General features: G+C 55.5%; 1 protein-coding gene across 1 annotated transcript; it reads left to right on the forward strand.

The window, feature by feature from the left end:
• Positions 1-428: 428 nt before the first annotated feature.
• Positions 429-19,402, forward strand: LOC142450660 (cytokine receptor common subunit beta-like). The gene is made up of 13 exons (XM_075552633.1): positions 429-504; positions 1,285-1,408; positions 3,138-3,328; positions 7,860-8,017; positions 8,099-8,267; positions 9,174-9,309; positions 9,425-9,582; positions 11,681-11,808; positions 13,029-13,191; positions 14,537-14,627; positions 14,766-14,823; positions 15,379-15,482; positions 18,182-19,402. Exons 1-13 carry the CDS (start codon positions 429-431, stop codon positions 18,888-18,890), a joined length of 2,265 nt encoding a protein of 754 aa, XP_075408748.1. The 3' UTR covers positions 18,891-19,402.
• Positions 19,403-19,599: the final 197 nt, after the last annotated feature.

Genomic DNA, 19,599 nt, shown 5'->3' on the forward strand with positions numbered 1-19,599 from the left:
TCCCAGAGCAGACGCCCTCCAACACACAAGATTTCCAGCAACGTGGCACAGCTGCCAACATCCCAGTGACTGGCACATCTACTGCTCCAGACACGCAGAGACTGAGCGCCAAGGGCTACCAGCCAAGGCTGAGCAAGGACTAAAGCCAAGGCTGCCTGCTCCCCTCCATCAGGGCATTCTCTCCCCATAGCTGGCCTTGTCCCTGGGAGTGGGGAGGGGCATGGCAAGGTCAGGCTCTATCCCATATCCCCCTTGTCAGTCCTGGGGGAGGAAGAGCAGTGTACAGAGAATCAGAGCGGGTGACATGGGCCTGGCCTGGCCCCCAGCCTGAGAGGCACAGAGGACTTCTGGGCATTGAGGACTTCGGATCTGTCCACAGCCTGGACCCACCTGTGCCAGCCACCTGCCCATCACAGCTGACAAGGGAGATGGAGCTGACCTGGGAGCTGCTCCCCACGGTCCTGCTGGCTCTGTGCTGGGGGCCCAGCATGGCGGGGGCCCACGGTGAGTCCCATCATCCCTTCCCTCCCTGGCTCTTCTTCCCTGCTGGGCCGGTGGGTGAGTCCCCATCACATGGCCCCAGAAAGTTCCAGACACATAGTGGCTCCATCCTCCCTCCCTGGCTCCCTGTCCTCAAGAGCCCCCCCCCTCCGCCCCCACTCCCATGCTCTCTGTCCTCTGGAATCCTGATAAAGTCACATCAGGTCCTGCAACTTCTCTGCCCTCAGTTCTCAGTGTGACTTCCAGTGTGACTCTGAGCTCCTTCCTCCCATTCCTCAAGTACCCCCCCCCCAGTCCCACCCCCTGCCTTGGCTCCTGCTGGGCCTCCACCGGATTCTCTTGCTGGTTTTGCCCGCAACCGACCCCTGTGCTCAGACTCTGCAGGGACGAGCCCCCCTCCTGGGGCAGGAGGAGCCCCACCCAAAGTGCATCCACCACAGTGAGTGGGTTCCAGTCAGAGGTCCCAGGGGGTGTCTCTGCCACCATGCCTCTAGGGGTGGGCTTAGGCATTACCTCCCCAGGCCACAGAGTGGGCTCTGGTGCAAGTTCCCATCCTGGGACCACCCTAGGGGCCCAGAGCAGAGCTTAGAGAATGCGCTGTCAATCCTTGACATGCAGGATGACCACCTGAAGCCCCTCCCTGCCACGCCCCCTGCCTGGTATCTGAGAGCCTGCCATTGAGGAGATATGGGCACCTGGGGAAGATGGAAGGGGGGGGGCGCGGCGAGTGATGAGGGACACCTGGCAGGGTTTGGCGTGACCCTTTCTGCCTCTCCCCGTCAGAGGCCCTGCCCCTGCAGAGCCTGCGTTGCTATAATGACTACACCAGCCGCGTCGTGTGCAGGTGGGCAGACACCGAGGCCAGCCAGCGGCTCATCAATGTGACCCTCTATCGCCGAGTGAACAAGTGAGTGACCGGAGGTGCGGGGGGGGGGGGGAGCGGGGCATGGGGAGTGGTCCAGCATCATTGGCGTGGGGTGGGGGTGGGGCCAGGAGAGCCTGCAGGGAGCTGGTCTGGGTGTCGGGCTCGGGAACAGATGTTGACGATGGTGGTGAGGACCGCCCACTTCCTCAGGGGGCAAAGACTCCCACGGGCCGAATTGCCCTTCTTCCGGGCTGAGGAGGGCAGAGCAGGGACAGGATGCACATTTCATAGATGGGGAAGCCAAGGCCTGTGCCCTGGCCTCCCATGGGGATGGGGATGGGGGCCTGGCTCGAAGCCCCACTCCCCGCAGGCTTGTTCATGTCTGGTCTTGTGTGTCCTATGCATGTGCAGTTGGGGGAGGGCTTACGACATTTTGGGATCTTGGTGTGAGGCTGAGTCAGCCAGAACAGAGACAGCGCAATGTCTGGGTACCTGTCTGGGGAATTTCCTCCGGAGACTGAAGTTGGGGAGGAACTGTTCTCTCTTCTGCTCCCTGGAAATCTATAGCTTCCTTCCTCCCACCCCCAGTCCCCACCCCCATCATTCTCAGCCTGAGTCCTGCCCCAGGGCCATCAAGCCTAACTCACTGCCATCGAGTGGACTCAGTTCATATTCCTCCTACAGGACAGGGTAGAGCTGCCCCTGTGAGTTTCCGAGAACGCAACTGCTTACGGGAGCAGAAAGCCTGGTCTGGGTGTTTTGAACTGTGGACCTTGCAGATGGCTGCCCAATGCATAACCACTATGCCACTAGAACTCAGCAGCCGAAGCTCCTCAAGACCCCAACTGCCCAGTTCTGGTAGTCTATAATACCAGAAGTGACTCACTCACAGCGGGAGCCCTCCTGCCCCCGGCTGACCTGGCAGGGCAGTCCAGAGCCCTGTCTTGGGCTGAGTCCTAGCTTCACCCACAGAGGAAGCCGCCCTGAACTCCTTGTCCACGTAGCTCACCAGGGATCCAGGCCCCTCCTATTCTACCCCCAATTCTGTTCACATCACCTCATCTCCCTCTGACTTCCCTTGTCCCTCCTTTGTGGTTCAGTGTGTGTCTCCTTCACCAGGATGTCTGATTGTGTTAGTCTGGGTAGGTGAGAGAAACAAATCCACAGAAACTCATATAAGAGAGAGTTTTATATAAAGGGTAAGTTTACACTAAACAAGCATCCCAGCCTAGTGCTACTCAAGCCTATAAGTCCAACATTAGCTCATATGTCCATTACCAAGCTACAAAGTCCTCCTCAAACTCACAAAACACAAGCAATGACACTGACTACAGGAGGAAAGCCGAATCAGTGAGAGTGTAAGCATCTCAGTGCTGGCAGGGGTCTCCATGTGGCTGCTCCAGCACCCAGGGCTGCATCGGGGTAGGTCCACATGGCTTCTCCTCAGGGATGTCTTGCAGGAAGCGAGCCTTGCCAGCTGAAGCAGGGAACTGGTAAGGCAGCTGCACCCTGGTCGGACCATCAGAGAACAATAGACCGGAGAACTGGAAAGGCGAGGCTCATGGAGCCATTAATCTCTCTGCCTTTCAATGAATCCCACATGTGTTTATCAGCCAGGTTGGCACAATAAACCTTAACTATCTCACCAATCCCCAGGCAGGAACTGAGGTGTGGCTCTTGCCCCTGGGCACTGTGGTGTGCGGCCACCTCTCTGTGTTTGTTGAATAGGGATTATCGTGCCCAAGAGCTAACGCATGTCCTCTGTCGGCAGTCACCCTCCGGAGCCAGCGTCCTGCACTCTCAGCGAGGAGGAGTCCTGGTCAGGCTGCCCATCTCCACCCTGTGTGTCCAGGATGTGTGTCATCCCCTATAGTGGCTTCAACTTGGCTGAAAATGACTCCTTCTCATTCCTGCCAGACAGGCCTCTGGGCGCCGGGCTCACCGTCACTCTGACCCAGCACGGTGAGAGCTTGGGCCCCTGTAGGGAAAGCAGGGTCACCAGGAGGTGGCCCCTGAGTCAGGGTCTTCCAGGGGCTGAGATACTCACAGGGGGTTGGCACCCAATCTTTGGAGCTGGCAAGCTTGGGAAGGTTCTGGCCAATGGGTTGACCTCCTGGCCATGGCTCCTCCCTCCACCCATCCAGATAGAAAGGCTCTAGCCACAGAACTTCCTCACCAGTGCGAATGGGCGTCAGAGAGCAGAGGCTGGAGACGGAGTAGTAGATGCTGCTGGCCGTGGCATCTCTGGACAGTGTCATGGGCAGAGGGGAGGGAGTCCCTAGGAATCAGAATAGGCTTCCTTCGCATTCTACCCTGCTCCCCTCACACGTAAAAGTACCCTAGTAACATATTAGTCAAGTGCTTAACTGCTTCAAAAGGCCAGCAGTTTGAACCCAGTGACTCCACACCAGGAGAGGCCTGGCCGCCTGCTTTGGGAGAGATTTACAGCCCAGGAAGCTCTTAGGACAGGTGGGTTCTATGTCATAGGATCTCCCTGGGTTGCAGCAGACACCATGGCATCCAACAACACACATGAAAAGCCATCAGAGTCTTAGTTCCAGATTGTTAGGTGTTTACTTGATAGAAGATGTGTTAGTCTGGGTAAACTAGAGAAACAAATCTATAGACACACATATGTGTCTATAGGAAAGAGGTTTATATATAAGAGCAACTGAATATTGAAAAACATCCCAGCCCAGTCCAGATCAAGTCCACAAGTCCAACATTAGCCCATATGTCCAATAATAATCTATAAAGTCTTCTTCAGACTCACAAAATACATGCAACCATGCCGAATGCAGGAGGATCTCAGGCCAGTGGGTTGGAGTCTTGTGGATCCAGTGGCATTGTAAGAATCTCATCACTGGTAGGGGTCTCAACTTGGCTTCTTCGGCTCCAGAGGTCTGGTTGCATCAGGATAGGTCCATGTGGCTTCCCCAGCTCCCAGGGTGTAGAGCCATGTATCTTGTCAGTAGTGTCTCTCAGGGAGTGAGCAAAGAGGGAGAAGTATCTCCCACCTCCAAGGAGGAAATCCGGGAATTCCCAGAGTCCTCAGGGTATGGCCATGCCCACACACAGGCCTCATTGACTAGGATTTGATGGACAGACTAGACTCCACCCCTTCACTCTTAATCCTCTCCAGTCCCAAACGGACACCAGATGATGTAACTGCCAGAGAAGAGCTGTTCTTTTTCCCTCCAACTTAACTGTGTTACCAGTTTCTTTGTTTGGCATCGATGCCCACGTGGCATGCCACCGTTCCTTCTTGTTTTCTCTCAGTTTGGGTGTGAAATACATCCGACAGTGCTTTCTTTCCATACAAGATCCGAGCAATTTCCGCTGTCCTTTCCCATCCCGAGTGTGTAGGTTTACTTCCTCTCCACCTTGGAAGAGCGCTTGACTTATTGTGAGTCTGGGTTTAAGTTCAGTGTCCCTTTTGAAGCCCTTCTCCATGTAGAGTTTAGGGTCACTGGTGAGATGTCCTGTGCCAGCCTGACCCACATTCCACTGATGGTAACCTGTTGTGTTACGCTGGCGTGCTAGTTGGTACATTAGAGAAACAAATCCACAGAAACTCATATGTATAAGAGAGAGTTTTATATGAAGGGTAAGTGCACATCAAGAAAACATCCCAACCCAGTGGTGCCCAAGCCCACAAGTCCATTACCCCATATGTCCAACACCAATCCACAAAGTCCTCCTCCATCTCACAAAACACACGCAATGACGCTGACTGCAGGAGGCAAGCCGAATCAGTGAGCGCCTAAGCATCTCAGCGCTGGCAGGGGTCTCCACATGGCTACTCCAGCACTCAGGGCTGCATCGGGGTAGGTCCAGGTGACTTCTCCTCAGGGATGTCTTTCAGGAAGTGAACCTTGCCAGGTAAAGCAGGGAACTGGCTAGAGCAGCTACACTCTGGTCCGACTATCAGAGAGCAAGAGACCCAAGAACTAGAAAGGTAAGGCTCACTGAGCCATTTATCTCTCTGTCCGTCAATTAATGCCAGGTTGGCACAATAAACTTTATCTCAGCTGGGTTCTGTAGAGAAGCAAGATCAGGGACACTCATAATACATGTCTAAAAGAGACACTTTTATCAAGAGAGCAGTCTACGCAGCCACAGAATAGGCAAGCCCAGTCTATCTCACGTCCATGGGTCAGAGGCTAAGCTGGAGGCCCTTCCTGACTCATGCAGCTGCCAGGAACGATGAACCAGGAGGCAGGAAGATCAACCAAAAAACTGGGAAAACCGCAGGATGAAGAGTCAAGTGGTTCCAAGGTTGGCAGGCAACATGGCAAGCTGTTGGCCCAAGTCCCAAGCATCCAGATGCAGGATCCAGACCAGCAGGAAGGAGGGCATTCGCCAGAGTGTACACTTACATGTTTGAGGCAAGCCAACCCCCCAAGGGGGCACCAGCAGGCTATGACTCGAGTAAGGGGCTGGGTGGCACTATGCCCTAATCTTCCCATAGCTGATGGTTACGTTATGTTGGGTCACATTTGGGGAGAGGATCCTGGCCCTGCCAAATTGACACAAAACTTAATTATCCACCTGTGTTGCTGCTGCTGTTGATTTGTCACTTTCTGGAAGCTTCTAGGATTTCATAGATTGAAATTTCACCCATAACTGAGTGGGTATGGTGCTTTAAGAAAAGTGAAACTAGCTCCTCACTGAATGGACGATGGTCTTCTTTCAAGGTCTGGGAAGTTTTCCTCTATTGTTTCCACTTGTAGCTACTTGGTTGCATAGGGAGGATCTAAAAACAACAGTGGTTTACATGGTCCAGGGGTTTATTTCTCCTTCACATAAACGAACCTGGAGGCAGGCTACTCCAGTGACATGAGGGACCCAGCCTCTTCTCCTCCTGTTCCATCAGCCTGGCGTATGGCTTTCTCTCCCTAAATCATCTCAGAGTCCAAGCTGGCTTCTGGTCTTCAGCCATCAAGATGGAAGAGACAGAAGGGACACCCCTCCCCTGCCCACTCCATTCAAGCAGGCTTTTCCGGAAGGCCTAACCAGTGCTTCATTCAATCTCCTCACATAACGCTGAGCCCTGTGGCCCAGAACAGAGCCCAGAGAGTGTAGGACACACCGGCTTTTATGTGTGGGCGCTAAGCCCTGGCCTTCTCTTAGCGCGAAGGAAGGGGCCAGGCAGGTGGCTGGCCCTGGGCCTCCCTGCTCTCTGTCCTCTGGGCCCTCTGCTTCTGAGTGTGGGGACGTTGGGGCCTCACTAGTCTCTATAACTTCCTAGCTCTGTCCATTCACTATGGGGAACCCCTGGTCTTCAACATCCAACTCCATAACACCATCAACCGTAGAATTCATTCAGGGAATTGAACCATTCTTGAAATTAAAATGCATATCTATGTGGATCCTATCGTTTGCAGTCCAAGAGCTCTGTTTTGGTGGATTCTGTGGTTTGTTTTTCATCTCTGTCTGGTCTTTTAAATGGGCAGTTCGACAATGTCTTAGAGTGTCCTCATGCTTTTGGATCAACTCACGGCAACACGTTTCCATTTTTGTTTTTGTTTTTTTTGAGGAGGGGGGTGAGGAAAAGAAAACAAGGAAGGGTTTCTGCCCCAGGGGTGAAAGGACAGCCAAGGAGGGTCTTGCCCCCAAATCCACTGCCAGGAAGTCCATTCTCACCCATAGCTACCCTCTAGATCAGCGGTTCTCCACATTCCTCATGCCGCGACCCTTTCATACAGTTCCTCATGTGGTGGTGACCACCCCCAGCCATAATATTATTTTCGTTGCTACTTCATCACTGTCATTTTGCTACTGTGATGAGTCATCATGTAAATATCTGATAGGCAGGATGTATTTTCATTGTTACAAATTTACCATCATTAAAGCATAGTGATTCAACACAAAAACAGTATGTAGTTATATATTGTGAAATATTTATGTGTTTTCCAGTGGTCTTAGGTGACCCCTGTGAAAGGGTCGTTCCACCCCCAAAGGGGTCACGACCCACAGATTAAGAACCGCTGCTCTATAGGGTTTCGGAGACTGTAAATCTTTACAGAGCAGACAGCCACATCTCTCTCCCACAGAGTAGCTAGTGGGTTTGAGACCTTGGCTGTGGCCCTGGGGAGGAAGGAGGTGGGGAAGGAGGAGCCCAGAGGACACAGCACAGAGTAATGGGGGAACAGCGCCCTCTGCTGGAAGGAGGCTGCAGAGACTAGGCTGTGGGCAGCAGGAGCCCCCAGAGGGCAGGAGGCCTGATTGCCTGGAGGTCAGCACCTTGCATTGGGTTCCCATGTTCTGGGCAGGGCACCTGCACAGCTTTGTCCACATCCTAACCTGATCCCACAGGAGTCACAGCGAATATCCCATAGGCAGTGGTGAGCTGTCTGGTCCAGGGTCACTCAGTGGTCAGGGCTGCCCTGGGCCTGCAAGCCCTGGTCTGTCCACACAGAAGGCCATGGGGATCTGCCCCACCTTACTCCTGCCCCCTCCCTGACTTGTCCTTTGTCTCCTCCCACTCCAGTCCAGCCCCCTGCACCCCAGGACCTGCAGGTCAGTGATGCAGGGGACCACTTCCTGCTGCACTGGAAGACGCCCCTTGGGGACCCCCAGAGCCACTGGCTGTCCGAGGGCCACCTGGAGTCTGAGCTGGTCTATAGGCGACTTCAGGACTCCTGGGAGGTACGGAAGCATGCATGGCCAGCTCTGCCCAGCCCAGTGGTACCGGTTGGGCCAGCCTCCTCCAACTCCCTATTCCTACAGGAGGCCACCACCCTCTACTCCAACTCCTCCCAAGCCACCCTGGGGACTGGACAGCTTGTGCCAAGCAGCACCTACATGGCCCGAGTGCGGACCCGGCTAGCCCCGGGCACAGGCCTCTCTGGGTGGCCCAGTGAATGGAGCCCAGTGGTCCACTGGGACTCCCAGCCAGGTCAGTGGCCAGAGCTGGGTACTGGCTTGTTAGTGGGAGGGTGAGTCACCTCAAGCTCCTGGGGCAGGAGGGTCCTCAGAGTCCCCACTTGTGAGTTTCTGGGCATCTGATGTCCTGGGATGTACAATCACTCCCGCAAGACCAGGCCCACTTCTGCTGAGCTCCCAGAGACAGGGTTGTGTCTTGGGTCCTGACTTCTGGACACTCCATAGCTGGTCCTGACTCCTAAAGCTCAGCTCCCAAACTGACACTAGGCCTCTCTGCCCTTTCCCATGGGGGCAGGTGAAGCTTCCCAGAAATCACTTGGCCCCCTGGTCACATAGTTTATCTCTGAATCCCAATACTGCCCCTCTGTGATTCTCTATGGGGCCTCACTGATCATTATAGCATGAATGAGTGAATGAATGAATGAGAGGTGGAGGAGTGAATGAATGAAGGAGCATCTCTCTGAATGGGGTGATCACTGAGAGTTATGGCACAAATGAATGAATGAGGGATGGAGGAGGGAATGAATGAAGGAGCATCTCCCTCCATGGAGCCCTCACTGAGGGTTACAGTGTGAATGAATGAATGATGGAGGAGGGAATGAAGGAAGGAGCACCTCTCTCAGAGCCCTCACTGAGTGTTACAGTGTGAATGAATGATGGAGGGAATGAATGAAGGACCTTCTTCCTCCACAGAACCCTCACTGAGTGTTACAGTGTGGATGAATGAATGATAGAGGAGGGAATGAATGAAGGAGCATCTCCCTCCATAGAGCCCTCACTGAGGGTTACAGTGTGAATGAATGAATGAATGAATGAATGAATGATTGAGGGAGCACCTCCTGCCATGGGCTCTCACTAAGTACCACAGCATGAATGATGGAGGGGTGGCCCAGGGAATGGACCAGTGCATCTCCCACAGGCGATGAGGCCCAACCCCAGAACCTCCAGTGCATCTTCAATGGGGCCCACATGCTCAGCTGCTCCTGGGAAGTGAGGTCCGAGGTGGCTCGCTCCATCCCCTTCAGCCTCTTCTACAAGCCCAGCCAGGAGGCAGAGTGAGTGGCCTCCCTCCTCCCAGCCCTGCCCTGACCCTAGGGGCCCAGCAGAGGGCCCAGTTCCTCCTGGAGTCTCCCCTCCAGTGATCCTCCCTCACCCTGCGATGCTCCCCAGGGTGACAGAGTGCATCCCGGAGCTGACTGAGAAGCCCAACAGCCCCTACACCCGGCACCGGTGCCAGATCGATTTGCCGAAGCCTGGCACCCATGACCGGTACACAGTGTCCGTGCAGCCCAAGAAGGAGGTGAAGTTCATCAAGAGCTCCAAGCACAGTGAGTCTGCCCAGCCTTCTGCGCAGCTGGTTCTGGGACAGAATCAGAGTCAGCTGTGTGACCAGAGTCCCCCGGGCTCCTGCGGGCTCAGCCTGCAGACGTGCCCTGCCCACAGCGACTGAACATCCGCATCACTCATTCGAGTGCCTTCTTGCAGTTGTCAGAAACTACCTCCGCCTGATCAGCACCTGCCAGCACCGTCATTACAACCTTTCCCCCTTGTCCTCTTTTCAACGTGTAGTTTCTGGACACCTTGGTGTCTGTCACAGGTTGGTCCTAGTGACCAGTGTGATGCCCCTGTGTCTTTCACATGCTCGAAGGAACTCCTTCCCACGCTGCTCCACCTGCTCCTCCACTGCCTCCCTTCGCCCTAAACGGCAGTGTGTCCTGCAATTAGGTGTCCATCAGGTGTCACAAGCGGCTAAGCACTTGGCACGTAATCAAAGGTGGGTGGTGTGAGTGCACCCAGAAGCAGCTTGGAAGAAAGGCCTGACCAGCTACTTTGGAAAGAGGAGCCATTGAGAGGCCTGCGGGGCACAGTGCACCTCCGACATCCGTGGGATTGAGGGGTGTTAGAACTGGCCCGAAGACCACTGGTTTGGTCTCTCTCTTGGTCCTTCAGCAAGGAGCTCAGGAGAGATGCCTTCAGATCACCTTTCTCTTTAAGGCCACCTCTGCTCCACCATCCACTCCCACCATCTCCGTCATGGAAGCAGAACCTGCCCCCTTGTCCTACTTTCGCCTGGGTTAAGCATCCTGGAACCTTGTCCCAGTTCCCGCTCCAATCTGTCTCTACTCTTTGTTCAGTTTATTCCCAATCTGCTTTGTCCTATCTACTGCAGGGGAAGCCCAGGGGTGGGGCTGGGAGTGGGCTTGGAGAAGGGATATTTTCTAGGACTGGAGCTCTGCCTCTTGCTCCTGTGCCAGGGGAATCCAGCCCCTAGCACATCATTGTGGGTCCAGTAGGCGCAACTGTACAGCGATAATAAGTAAAGATCATAGAAAGTCATAGAGAGCCTGAGAGGCAGAAGAGAGAGATGGAAATAACGGAGTCAGACACAGTTCATGGTAGCATGCTCACCTCAGCCCCCTTGGTGGTCCACGTGGAGAGAACTCAAGAGTTCTCTTCCTACAAGGCCCACGTAATGGGCACCATATGCGGTTGAGGGGAGGGGTAGGTCAGCCCCCCACCACTAATCATGGGTCCGGTAGGCAGAATTATATGGTTGAGATATATAAATATTATGTTAAAGCCATCGAGAGCATGCGAGATAAAAGAGAGATTGAAATAATGGAGTCAGACAATTCACGGTAGCATGCTCACCTCAGCCCCGCATGGTGGTCCACGTGGAGAGCGCCATCTTTAATGCTATCTAAGGCTTTTATATTCTCTGGGGATATGCAAGCCCCCTAATTACAGGTGAAGACATACGTCACAGGAAAGGGTTTTGCTATGGGTAGTACAGTAATGGAAGGGGATGGTCGAGGGGCATACATGCAATAGGAAGAGGAGGGATCGGAAGTTTGCATGTGACAAGATGGGCAGATCCTAGATTCAGGATGGCAGCTCAACTTTGGAGGTCTGGAGCAGGTTTGATCTGTTCTCAGGATCTCCATAAGAACCATTATCAGTAGGGTGTAGACCCCACCTACAGGAACCAAGTTAATGATCACAAGCCTTAGCTGATTGTCCCCAGCAGCAGGGAGTAGGGCCTACCTTAGTCTGGTGACTGATTGCCTTCAGGGAGGATGTCTGTAAGCATCTGACCTCCTCCCACATTCCTGCTCCAGGAAGCATAAAAGCAAGTGGCCAAGGGACACTGAGACTTCCCTCTGTCCAGCGTAGTGTGTCCCTTTGGGGTCTAGGCTCACAGTTGCCAAACCTGAGGCTTTCAGCTACCATGAGTGACCAGTCATGTATCTACCTCTCCACTGACAGGCAGGCAGGCAGACAGCAGCTTAGCTCAGAAGCCCCCAGAGCATGGCTTCCCAGGCCCAGGTAGATGCTGACCCCTGAAGGGGCCATGACCTGGATGTATCTGGAATGCTGGGAGACTACGAGCTGGACCATCCCCTGAGTGTCTCCCCCGATTCGCAGTCCAGATGAGCCGCCCACTGCTCCTGGTCATCCACAGTGAGGACCGTTACATCTTGCGCTGGGAAGCAAACAAAGACCTGGTTCCCACCTTCCAGGTGCAGTACCGGAAGGACACCGTCTCCTGGAAGGTGAGGGTTGGGGCACGGAAGGGGCAGGGTTCAAGGAGGGCGGTAGAGGAGATACACCGGGGAGAGTAGGGCCCCTGCTCAGCAGTCGGCCGTCCCCCCACTCCCCACCACGCCCCCGAAGGTGAACAGTGGTCCTTACAACACTGTGCTGGAATCATGACCCTGTGTGGTCAGCAGGTCACCATCCACCTCTTGGTGAAGGTCCTGTAGCACAGCTGAACTTCGTGACAAGGGCCAGACCCTCAGGGCAGGGAGGGGCAGAGAGGCCCCTCGGTGGTGACCTTGTCCAAGGGGCTTGTCTCCAGCACCCCATGTGCAGATGGTTCCCAGGGGCATGGGGCTTTGGACAAGGGCTCAGTGTGCAGAACGTGGGGTGTTCAGAGTCCCTGGAGCTGGCAGAAGTCAGGGAAACTGAGGCCAGGAGGGGGCAGTCCTAGGTGGGAGCAGGCCCCGGCTCCTGGAGGTCTGTCTCAGGGCCAGTGTCCATCATATTGCCTCCTAAGGGCACGGGAGCCAGGGAGTTGAGTGAGGGCTGGGCATATGGGGCCTGGCACTCTCTAGAGCAACGGTTCTCAATCTGTGGATCGAGACCCCTTTGGAGGTTGAATAACCCTTTCACAGGGGTCGCCTAAGACCATTGGAAAACACATATTTCTGATGGTCTTAGGAATTGAGACACCGCTCCTCTATCCGTCTCCAGGTGGGTCCGCCCACATGCAGATGCACCCACCTATGAGTACCCGGCGTGAAGACTGTTACCCAGGCTACACCAGGCTTTAAGACAAAATTTCATTTATTTGTCATTAGAAAGAAATATTTCACAATATCTTGTTAGATATTGTTTTTTGTGATTCATCCCTATGCTTTATGTTCAATTTGCAACAATGAAAATACATCCTGCATATCAGATATTTACAATTCAGAACAGTAGCAAAATGACAGTGATGAAGTAGCAATGAAAATAATTTTATGGTTGGGGGGTCACCACCATGTGAGGAACTGTATTAAAGGAAGGTTGAGAACCACTGCTCTAGAGCTACGTGGTACCAAGGGGGGTGTAGCACTGACAGCCTGGGGAGGGGGTTCCGGCCAGGGTGGTGGGGGGATGTAATCTGACTACAGGTTAGGGGAGACAAGCAGACCCCCCCTCCATGAGCCGGAGGAGCGGGACTGGGGGATTGGGAGGATGTGACCACTTCCCCATTCTTCTCTGTGCACAGGAGGCCAAGGATGAGACTTTGCAAAACACATACAGCCTGCCCCTCTCTGGACTGGAGCCTGCCACCAGGTACTGGGCCAGGGTCAGGGCCAAGTCCAGCATCAACAGCTACTCGGGGATCTGGAGCGAGTGGAGTGAGGAGCATTCCTGGGAAACGGAGTGGGGTAGGTCTCCCCACTGCCCCTCTTGGCACAGCCAAGTGTGTGTGTGTGTTGTATGCATGTGTGTGTGTGTTTGCGTGGTGTTTGGGTTGTGTATGTGTGTGTGGTATCTGCTGATAGGTGTGGTGTGCATATGGATGTACATATATAAGGGGTGGGTATTGTATATGTGTTGTATATGTCTATATGGATGTATATATGTGTGTATATAGGTGTGTGTTGTGTATATGGTGTCTGGGTTATACATGTGGCTGTGGGTGGTGTGTGTATGGTATGTGTTTATGTGTGTGGTGTATATGTGTGCATGTGTGTATACGGGTGTGCGTACGGGTCTGGGTGTGTGTGTGTGTTCTATGTGTGGTATATGTGTATGTATGTGATGTGTGTGTCTGTGGGGTGTGCGGGGTGTGTGGGTGTGTGGCGTGTGTGTATGTGTATGTGAAATGAGTATGTAGGTTGAAATGAGTATGTAGGTATGTGTGTGTCATATGTGGTGTGGGTACGTGTGTGTAGTGTAAGTATATATGGCGTGTGTAGTGTGCGTTGTGTGTGCTGCAGATAGGGCTCCCAGGCCCTTCTCACATCTGATCTGAAGGCCCCTTCCTGCTCACACTGACTAGAGATTTGGGGACTGTGTCTGGGGTGTGTCCCTGGGGGAACAAATGGTGAGTGTGCTTGCCTGCTAACTGCTAGCAGGTCAAGTGCACCCAGAGGTGCCTCAGAAGAAAAGGCTGAGGGTCTATGTCTGGAACACTGGTCTCTGACACCCCCTGGAGCACAGCTCTGCCCTGACCTGGCTGAGGCTGCTCCCCAAGGGGCCCTGTCACTGGAGCAGGGACACCATCCTGGCTGGAATGCTGGGGGGATTCTTTAATCTGCCCCTTCTCCCTGCACTTGTGGCTCCCACTGGCCCCTCACAGCGACCCCCAGGAGATAGGAGTCATGAAAACTTCTGGGTGGTCTGAGGGGAAGCAAGGACCAGGGCTGCCTATTAGGCTGGGACATCCTCAGACTGAGAAGACAGCTGGATCCAGGCCCACAGGGCGGGGGCGGGGATTGTCCTGGAGGCAGCTCATCCCATGCAGGGGTTCCTCAGTCCCCACTGCCAGCCTGCCTTCAAACCCTCCTGCTCCCTGAGCCCACAAGCAAGCTGCCGCCTCCTCCAGGAAGCCTCCCCTGATGGCCTGGGTTATAGCATTGCCCTCACACTGCCCCCCTCCCCATCCCTTTACCCCCAAGGTTCCCACTGCCCTGTCCCCCGAGCAGTGTGGGGGTCAGTGCCCTAGGCCCCTGGGCTCCCAGCATTTCCCATCCAATGCTAACACCCGTCCCCCCTTGTGCCTAGAAGGGCTGTCTGCGTGGGTCCTGGGGCTCATCCTGGCCCTGGTCACCCTGGCCTTGCTCCCCGCTCTGCGCTTCTGTGGAGTCTACGGATACAGGTAGGGGACATCTGTGTTGCAGGTGGGCTGGACAGGGACCCAGCAATCCTGGGACACGCCCTGCCCCCACCTTGGGCCTCAGTTTCCCCTCTGCTCCTGAATGTGGGAGTAGCTGCCACCTCCTTGGTGTCTTTCCAGGCTGAACCAGAAGTGGAAAGAGAGAATCCCAAACCCCAGCAAGAGCCACCTCTTCCAGGTAGGGAGTGGGGGGGCTGGCGGATGCCCCTGTCTGCCCCACCCCTCCTTGCTGGGGGCTTTGAGCTGCAGCCTGTAGTCACAGGAGGCAGGACTGCCCTCCTTGCGGACTGACCAGTGTGGAGCCCGGCATGGCTTCTCGGTGGACACGGCACCTCCCTGAGCCCTGGGGGGGTGGGGCGGGAGGGTAGGGGGCTGGTCAGGACAGCGGGCTGAGATGACCAGGGATGATGGCAGCCCAGGCAAGGCCGCTATGCTGGTGAGGGGGGTCTTGTAGAGTGAATGTGGGGGCAGGGACACCCCAGATGTGAGACTTGTGGAAGCAGGATTTGTCCTGTTTGTGTCTGGGCCCTGGAGCAGCCACAGCCCCTCCCTGGCTGCCCGCTCCTGGTTTCTGAAAGACCAGGCAGCTCCTGAGACCCTCCCCTGCCCATGAGGCTCACTGAAGTCTCCTGGTCACTCCCTCCATCTGCCCCCCTCTCCCTGCCACCCATCATTCCACCTTCCTGAGTGCCCCTCACACCCACAGGCCCCCCTGCCCTTTCTTTCCCTGCAGAACGGGGCCGCAGGACTCCAATTCCCTCACAGCCTGCCAGACTTCAGCAGCGGAAGCTTCTCGCAAAAGGAGTCAGGGATCATCCTGGTCCCCGACCTGGAGAGGTGAGTGTCAGGTTCTGGGCGGTCCCATCCTCTGGGGAATGGGGTTGAAATGACCCCATTATGCACATCAGAGGAGGTGGCCCATGCCTTGGCTCCCCTGGAAAGCAATCCCAAGGGGGCTGGTTTGCTTTGAAGCAGGAGGTATTCCAGTTAGGTATCAGGAAGAACATCCTGAGAACCACCCTAGCAGAGAGCCAGCAACAGACTTGACAGAGCCACAGCCTGGAATGATGGCATCTTCCTCCCTGCTGCCTGGGGAAGCTGCCAACCATAGTGCCCTCCCCCCACATCCCCCAGGCACCAAGGGTTAGGGAGTTCATTGGAAAGCCCCTGGGCTAGGGGTGCTTGGGGTCAGGGTCCTCCAGAGCCCCTGGAGTAGTAACCATGACGGCTGTTTACTGTTGACATGGGCCATCCCCCCCCGGTTCCCTTGGCCAACAGGGGCAGCTGTGATTGGCCCATGACTATCACAACGTGGACAAGACAGGGCAGCCCTGGCCCTGCCATAGCTGCAGTGGGTGGATCAGGCAGGGCGGATGGGACTGTTCCATGGACTCTGTGGGGTGGACAAGAGCCAGCAGGAGCTCTCAGTGTCCCGTGACGACTGTGGCCCAGACAAGTCAGGGAAGCCGCTACTGTCCCCAGGAGCAACATGAAGGGCGAGGAGAGATGAAGGCCCTCCTGGGCTGCCATGCAGGTTCTGCCGCTGCTCAGTGCAGGCGCTTTAGAGGAGAGGGTCTTTCATTTAAGACCCTTGGCTGGAACCTTCTATTTGCGGGTTGGTGTGCACACTGTCTGTTTCCCTCAGCTTCCACCCCAACCTTGTGGTCACATGTGAAGATCCAGCGGGGGATGGGGGTGCCCCCCAGGTCACTCTGCATCGACATCACATTCCCTCAGATTCTGCAGAGGCCCATGCCCACCGTGCTGTCAGTCCGGGAGGGTGCTTCTTCCAGGCAAACAGGTGGAGGGACCCCTCACAGCCCTGGGCTTTGGGGGACCCAAAGCTCCCCGTGTCCATGTCTCCTTCCTTTCTCTCACTTAAGGTGGCTCCTCCCTGAGTGGGCTTCCTCTCATGTATCAGTGCCCCCACTGCCTGCGTCCCAGCTTACAGGATGCCTGGGAGAAGCCCTGGGCCTGGCACCCCCCACCTCCTGAGCCCCTTGAGCTGGGGCCAGTGTATGGAGCTGGGGTGGGGTGGGGAGGCGGTGGGGTCTGGCTTCTTATCGAGAGCAACACTGTACAATCCAGGAGCTTTTTGCACAATTGAGTAGAATCACCTGCTGCCAGGTGTGGGGAGTGGAGGGCAGTCAGGAATTTCGTGGCTCTCCCAAATGGTTTGCTAGTTTCTGTGGCTTTTGAAGGTTTGTCAGAAAGAGAGAGAAAATGAAGTGGGAGGGGAGGGAGGGAATGAGGGAGGGAGGAAGGAATGGGAGGGGGGTAGAGAGCAACAGAAGCCAGAGCACAAGAGTTGAGGGAACTAGCTAGCTAGGGCTGTACCCCAGCCCAAAGAAGCCTCTCCTCTGAGGCCACACTCAGCAGGGATTTTATTACCCACTCAGAGTGACCCTCCAGGACAGGGTGGAACTGCCATCTGTGAGTTTCAGAGACCGTAGCTCTTTACAGGAGTCCCTCCTTGTTCTCCCATGCGGTGGCTGGTGGATGCACACTACTGACCTTGCTGTGAGCAGCCCAATGCTTAAGCACTGTGTCCCCCCAGCGGGCTCAACCATGACCACGTGTGACAGACTGTAAAGCAGACCATTGGAGAGGGGCGGGCTTCAAACTGCAAGGTCAGCAGTTCACGCCCACCAGCCTCTCCGAGAGGGAGAAGGGCGAGGCAGTCTGAAAGGTTTAGAGTCGGAAACTGGGGAGCAGTGGGCTGTGCCTTATTGAGTCGCTGGGAGTGGGGATCCACTTTACAAAAGTTTTTATTATTTTTTATATCATTTTATTGGGGGCCCTCCCTTACAGCTCTTACAACAATCCGTACATCCATTGTATCAAGCACTTTTGTGTCTGTGTTGCCATGAGACATCCATCCTCTGGATGGCTTTGGGTTAGCTCCAGGTGGGAGAGGGAGCAGGCCCCGCCCCTGCCCATTGGGGGGCGGGGCTTGGAGAAGGTAGGGGCTTTCTCATCAGGGAGGGATTTCTACTTAGGAAGGTGGCACTCCCCAGTTCATGGGAGGAAGGTACCAGGGACCCAGGCTGGGAGCCTGGGGCAAACTGGGGCCTCGAAGGACTAAGGGCGTCTTCGTCTTCCCAGAACTGGGAGCCCCGCAGGGTGTGATTCCCTGCTTTGTCGGGGAGCTTCTGTTTGGAAGGGGAATGGTCAGTGGCTGGCTTAGATCCCCAGTGGGGTGGGGACAATGATGAGGCTGTCCCACCCCCACAAGCATGCCATGTTATTTTACAAGGATTGTGAGAGGTATGGGCTTCGCAGGATGGGTGCCCAGAGAGATCGATGAAGGCGGGATTGGGGGCTGGTGGGGGGTGGCTGTGGGGAAGCATAAGTTGGGTCACAGGTATCCCAATGGGAGGAGGAAGTTGCTCAGAAAGGTGGATAGGGCATCAACTAGGCCCTCGAGCCTGAAAGGCAGGTGGGTCAGGTGCCTCCTCCCACATGACCCAGCCTCATGGGCCTGCCCTGCCATCTGCTCCTGTCGGCAGAGGCCAATATCTCTATTCTCCTGGCAGGGTGTGCTCAGTGCATGGTGGGGACAGCCAGGTGTCACCTCTCATGACTGAAAACCCCAAGTGCACCACCAGCGACTCACCGTCTAACCCAGATGTGACTGCGGCCACCTCGGAGTCCTTGGAGCAGCCCCCCAGGCCCCCACCTGCCCCCTTGGACAGCCCTGACAGCCAGGCTTCCGGCTTCCACTTCAATGGCCCCTACATCAGGTCACCCCAGAGCTGCTCCCTGCCTGACCTCTGGGGTCAGCTGCCAACCCCTCACACAGAGGAGAGCGGGAACCCACCACCCCCAGGGTCCATGGTATACCTGTGTCTGCCCCCTGGGGGGCAGGTGCAGCTGGTCCCGCTAGCTCAGGCCATGGGGCAGAACCAGACCATGGGTGTGCAGTCCGGGCCCAGCCCGGAGATGGAGGAGAACAGCCCCCCTAAGTCAGAAGAAGGCCCTGCCTGTCCTCTCCCTGAGCCCCTGGGGGGTGTCCAGGGTCCAAAGGACAGTCCGGTGGCTCTGGTCTCTGGGGCAGGGGGCCCTGAGGGAGGGGCTGTGGCCTCTGGCTACGTCAGTACTAAAGACCTAGTATTTGTCCCATCCTCAGGGGCCCCTCTGGGCCTCTCCTCCCACCAGCCCCCAGGGCCTGTTCTGGGCCAGCCAGTGGGCCCCTTGAAACTCCAAACCAACCTGCAAGGCCCCAGGTCCCTGCCCTTCATGTAGCCCAGGCCCGAGCCCGAGCCCACAGGAGACCCCCTCCCCCCACCTTGAGGGGCTCTGTGGCAGTTACATAATCTGTCAACTTGCGAAGGGGTGGAGTCTAGCCAGTCAATCAGGCCACAGCTTGATGACTCCATTTGGAGGCAGGATGGAGATAAATAGCTCACTGGAGGCCAGATCCACTCTCTCTGCATCATCTTCCGGTTGACAAGCCACATGGAGTTAAGCTGTTGGAGCCAGAGCCCTGGAGCTGGAGGAGTCATGTGGAGACCCACGCCAGTGTGAAGATGAGTTGCTTCTACCACCACAAGACTTTCTACCCACTGGCCTGTGATCTTTCTGAATTCAGCATCATTGCATGTGTTGCATGAGTCTGAAGAGGAATTTATAGACTGGTATCGGACATATGGGCTAATTTCAGACTTATGGATTTGAACCGGACTGGGCTGGGTTGTTTTCTTAATATGCAATTACTTTTTGATATAAAGTTCTCTATTACACACAGATGAGTGTCTCTAGATTTGTTTCTCTAGTCAACCCAGACTAACTTGTCCTTCGGCAGGAATGTGAGTGAACCGCTCCTTCAGCCGGCCTCCTGCCCAGGTCAAGACTTCAAGCCTGGGACCCGGTGCTTGGGTGAAGATGGCTCAGCCCAGACACTCTTGTCAGGCCAAGTGCCAAGCAGATTCCTCCTCCTGAAAGCCACGAAGGT

Source organism: Tenrec ecaudatus, chromosome 6, assembly GCF_050624435.1.
Source record: "Tenrec ecaudatus isolate mTenEca1 chromosome 6, mTenEca1.hap1, whole genome shotgun sequence".
NCBI classification, from domain to species: domain Eukaryota; kingdom Metazoa; phylum Chordata; class Mammalia; order Afrosoricida; family Tenrecidae; genus Tenrec; species Tenrec ecaudatus.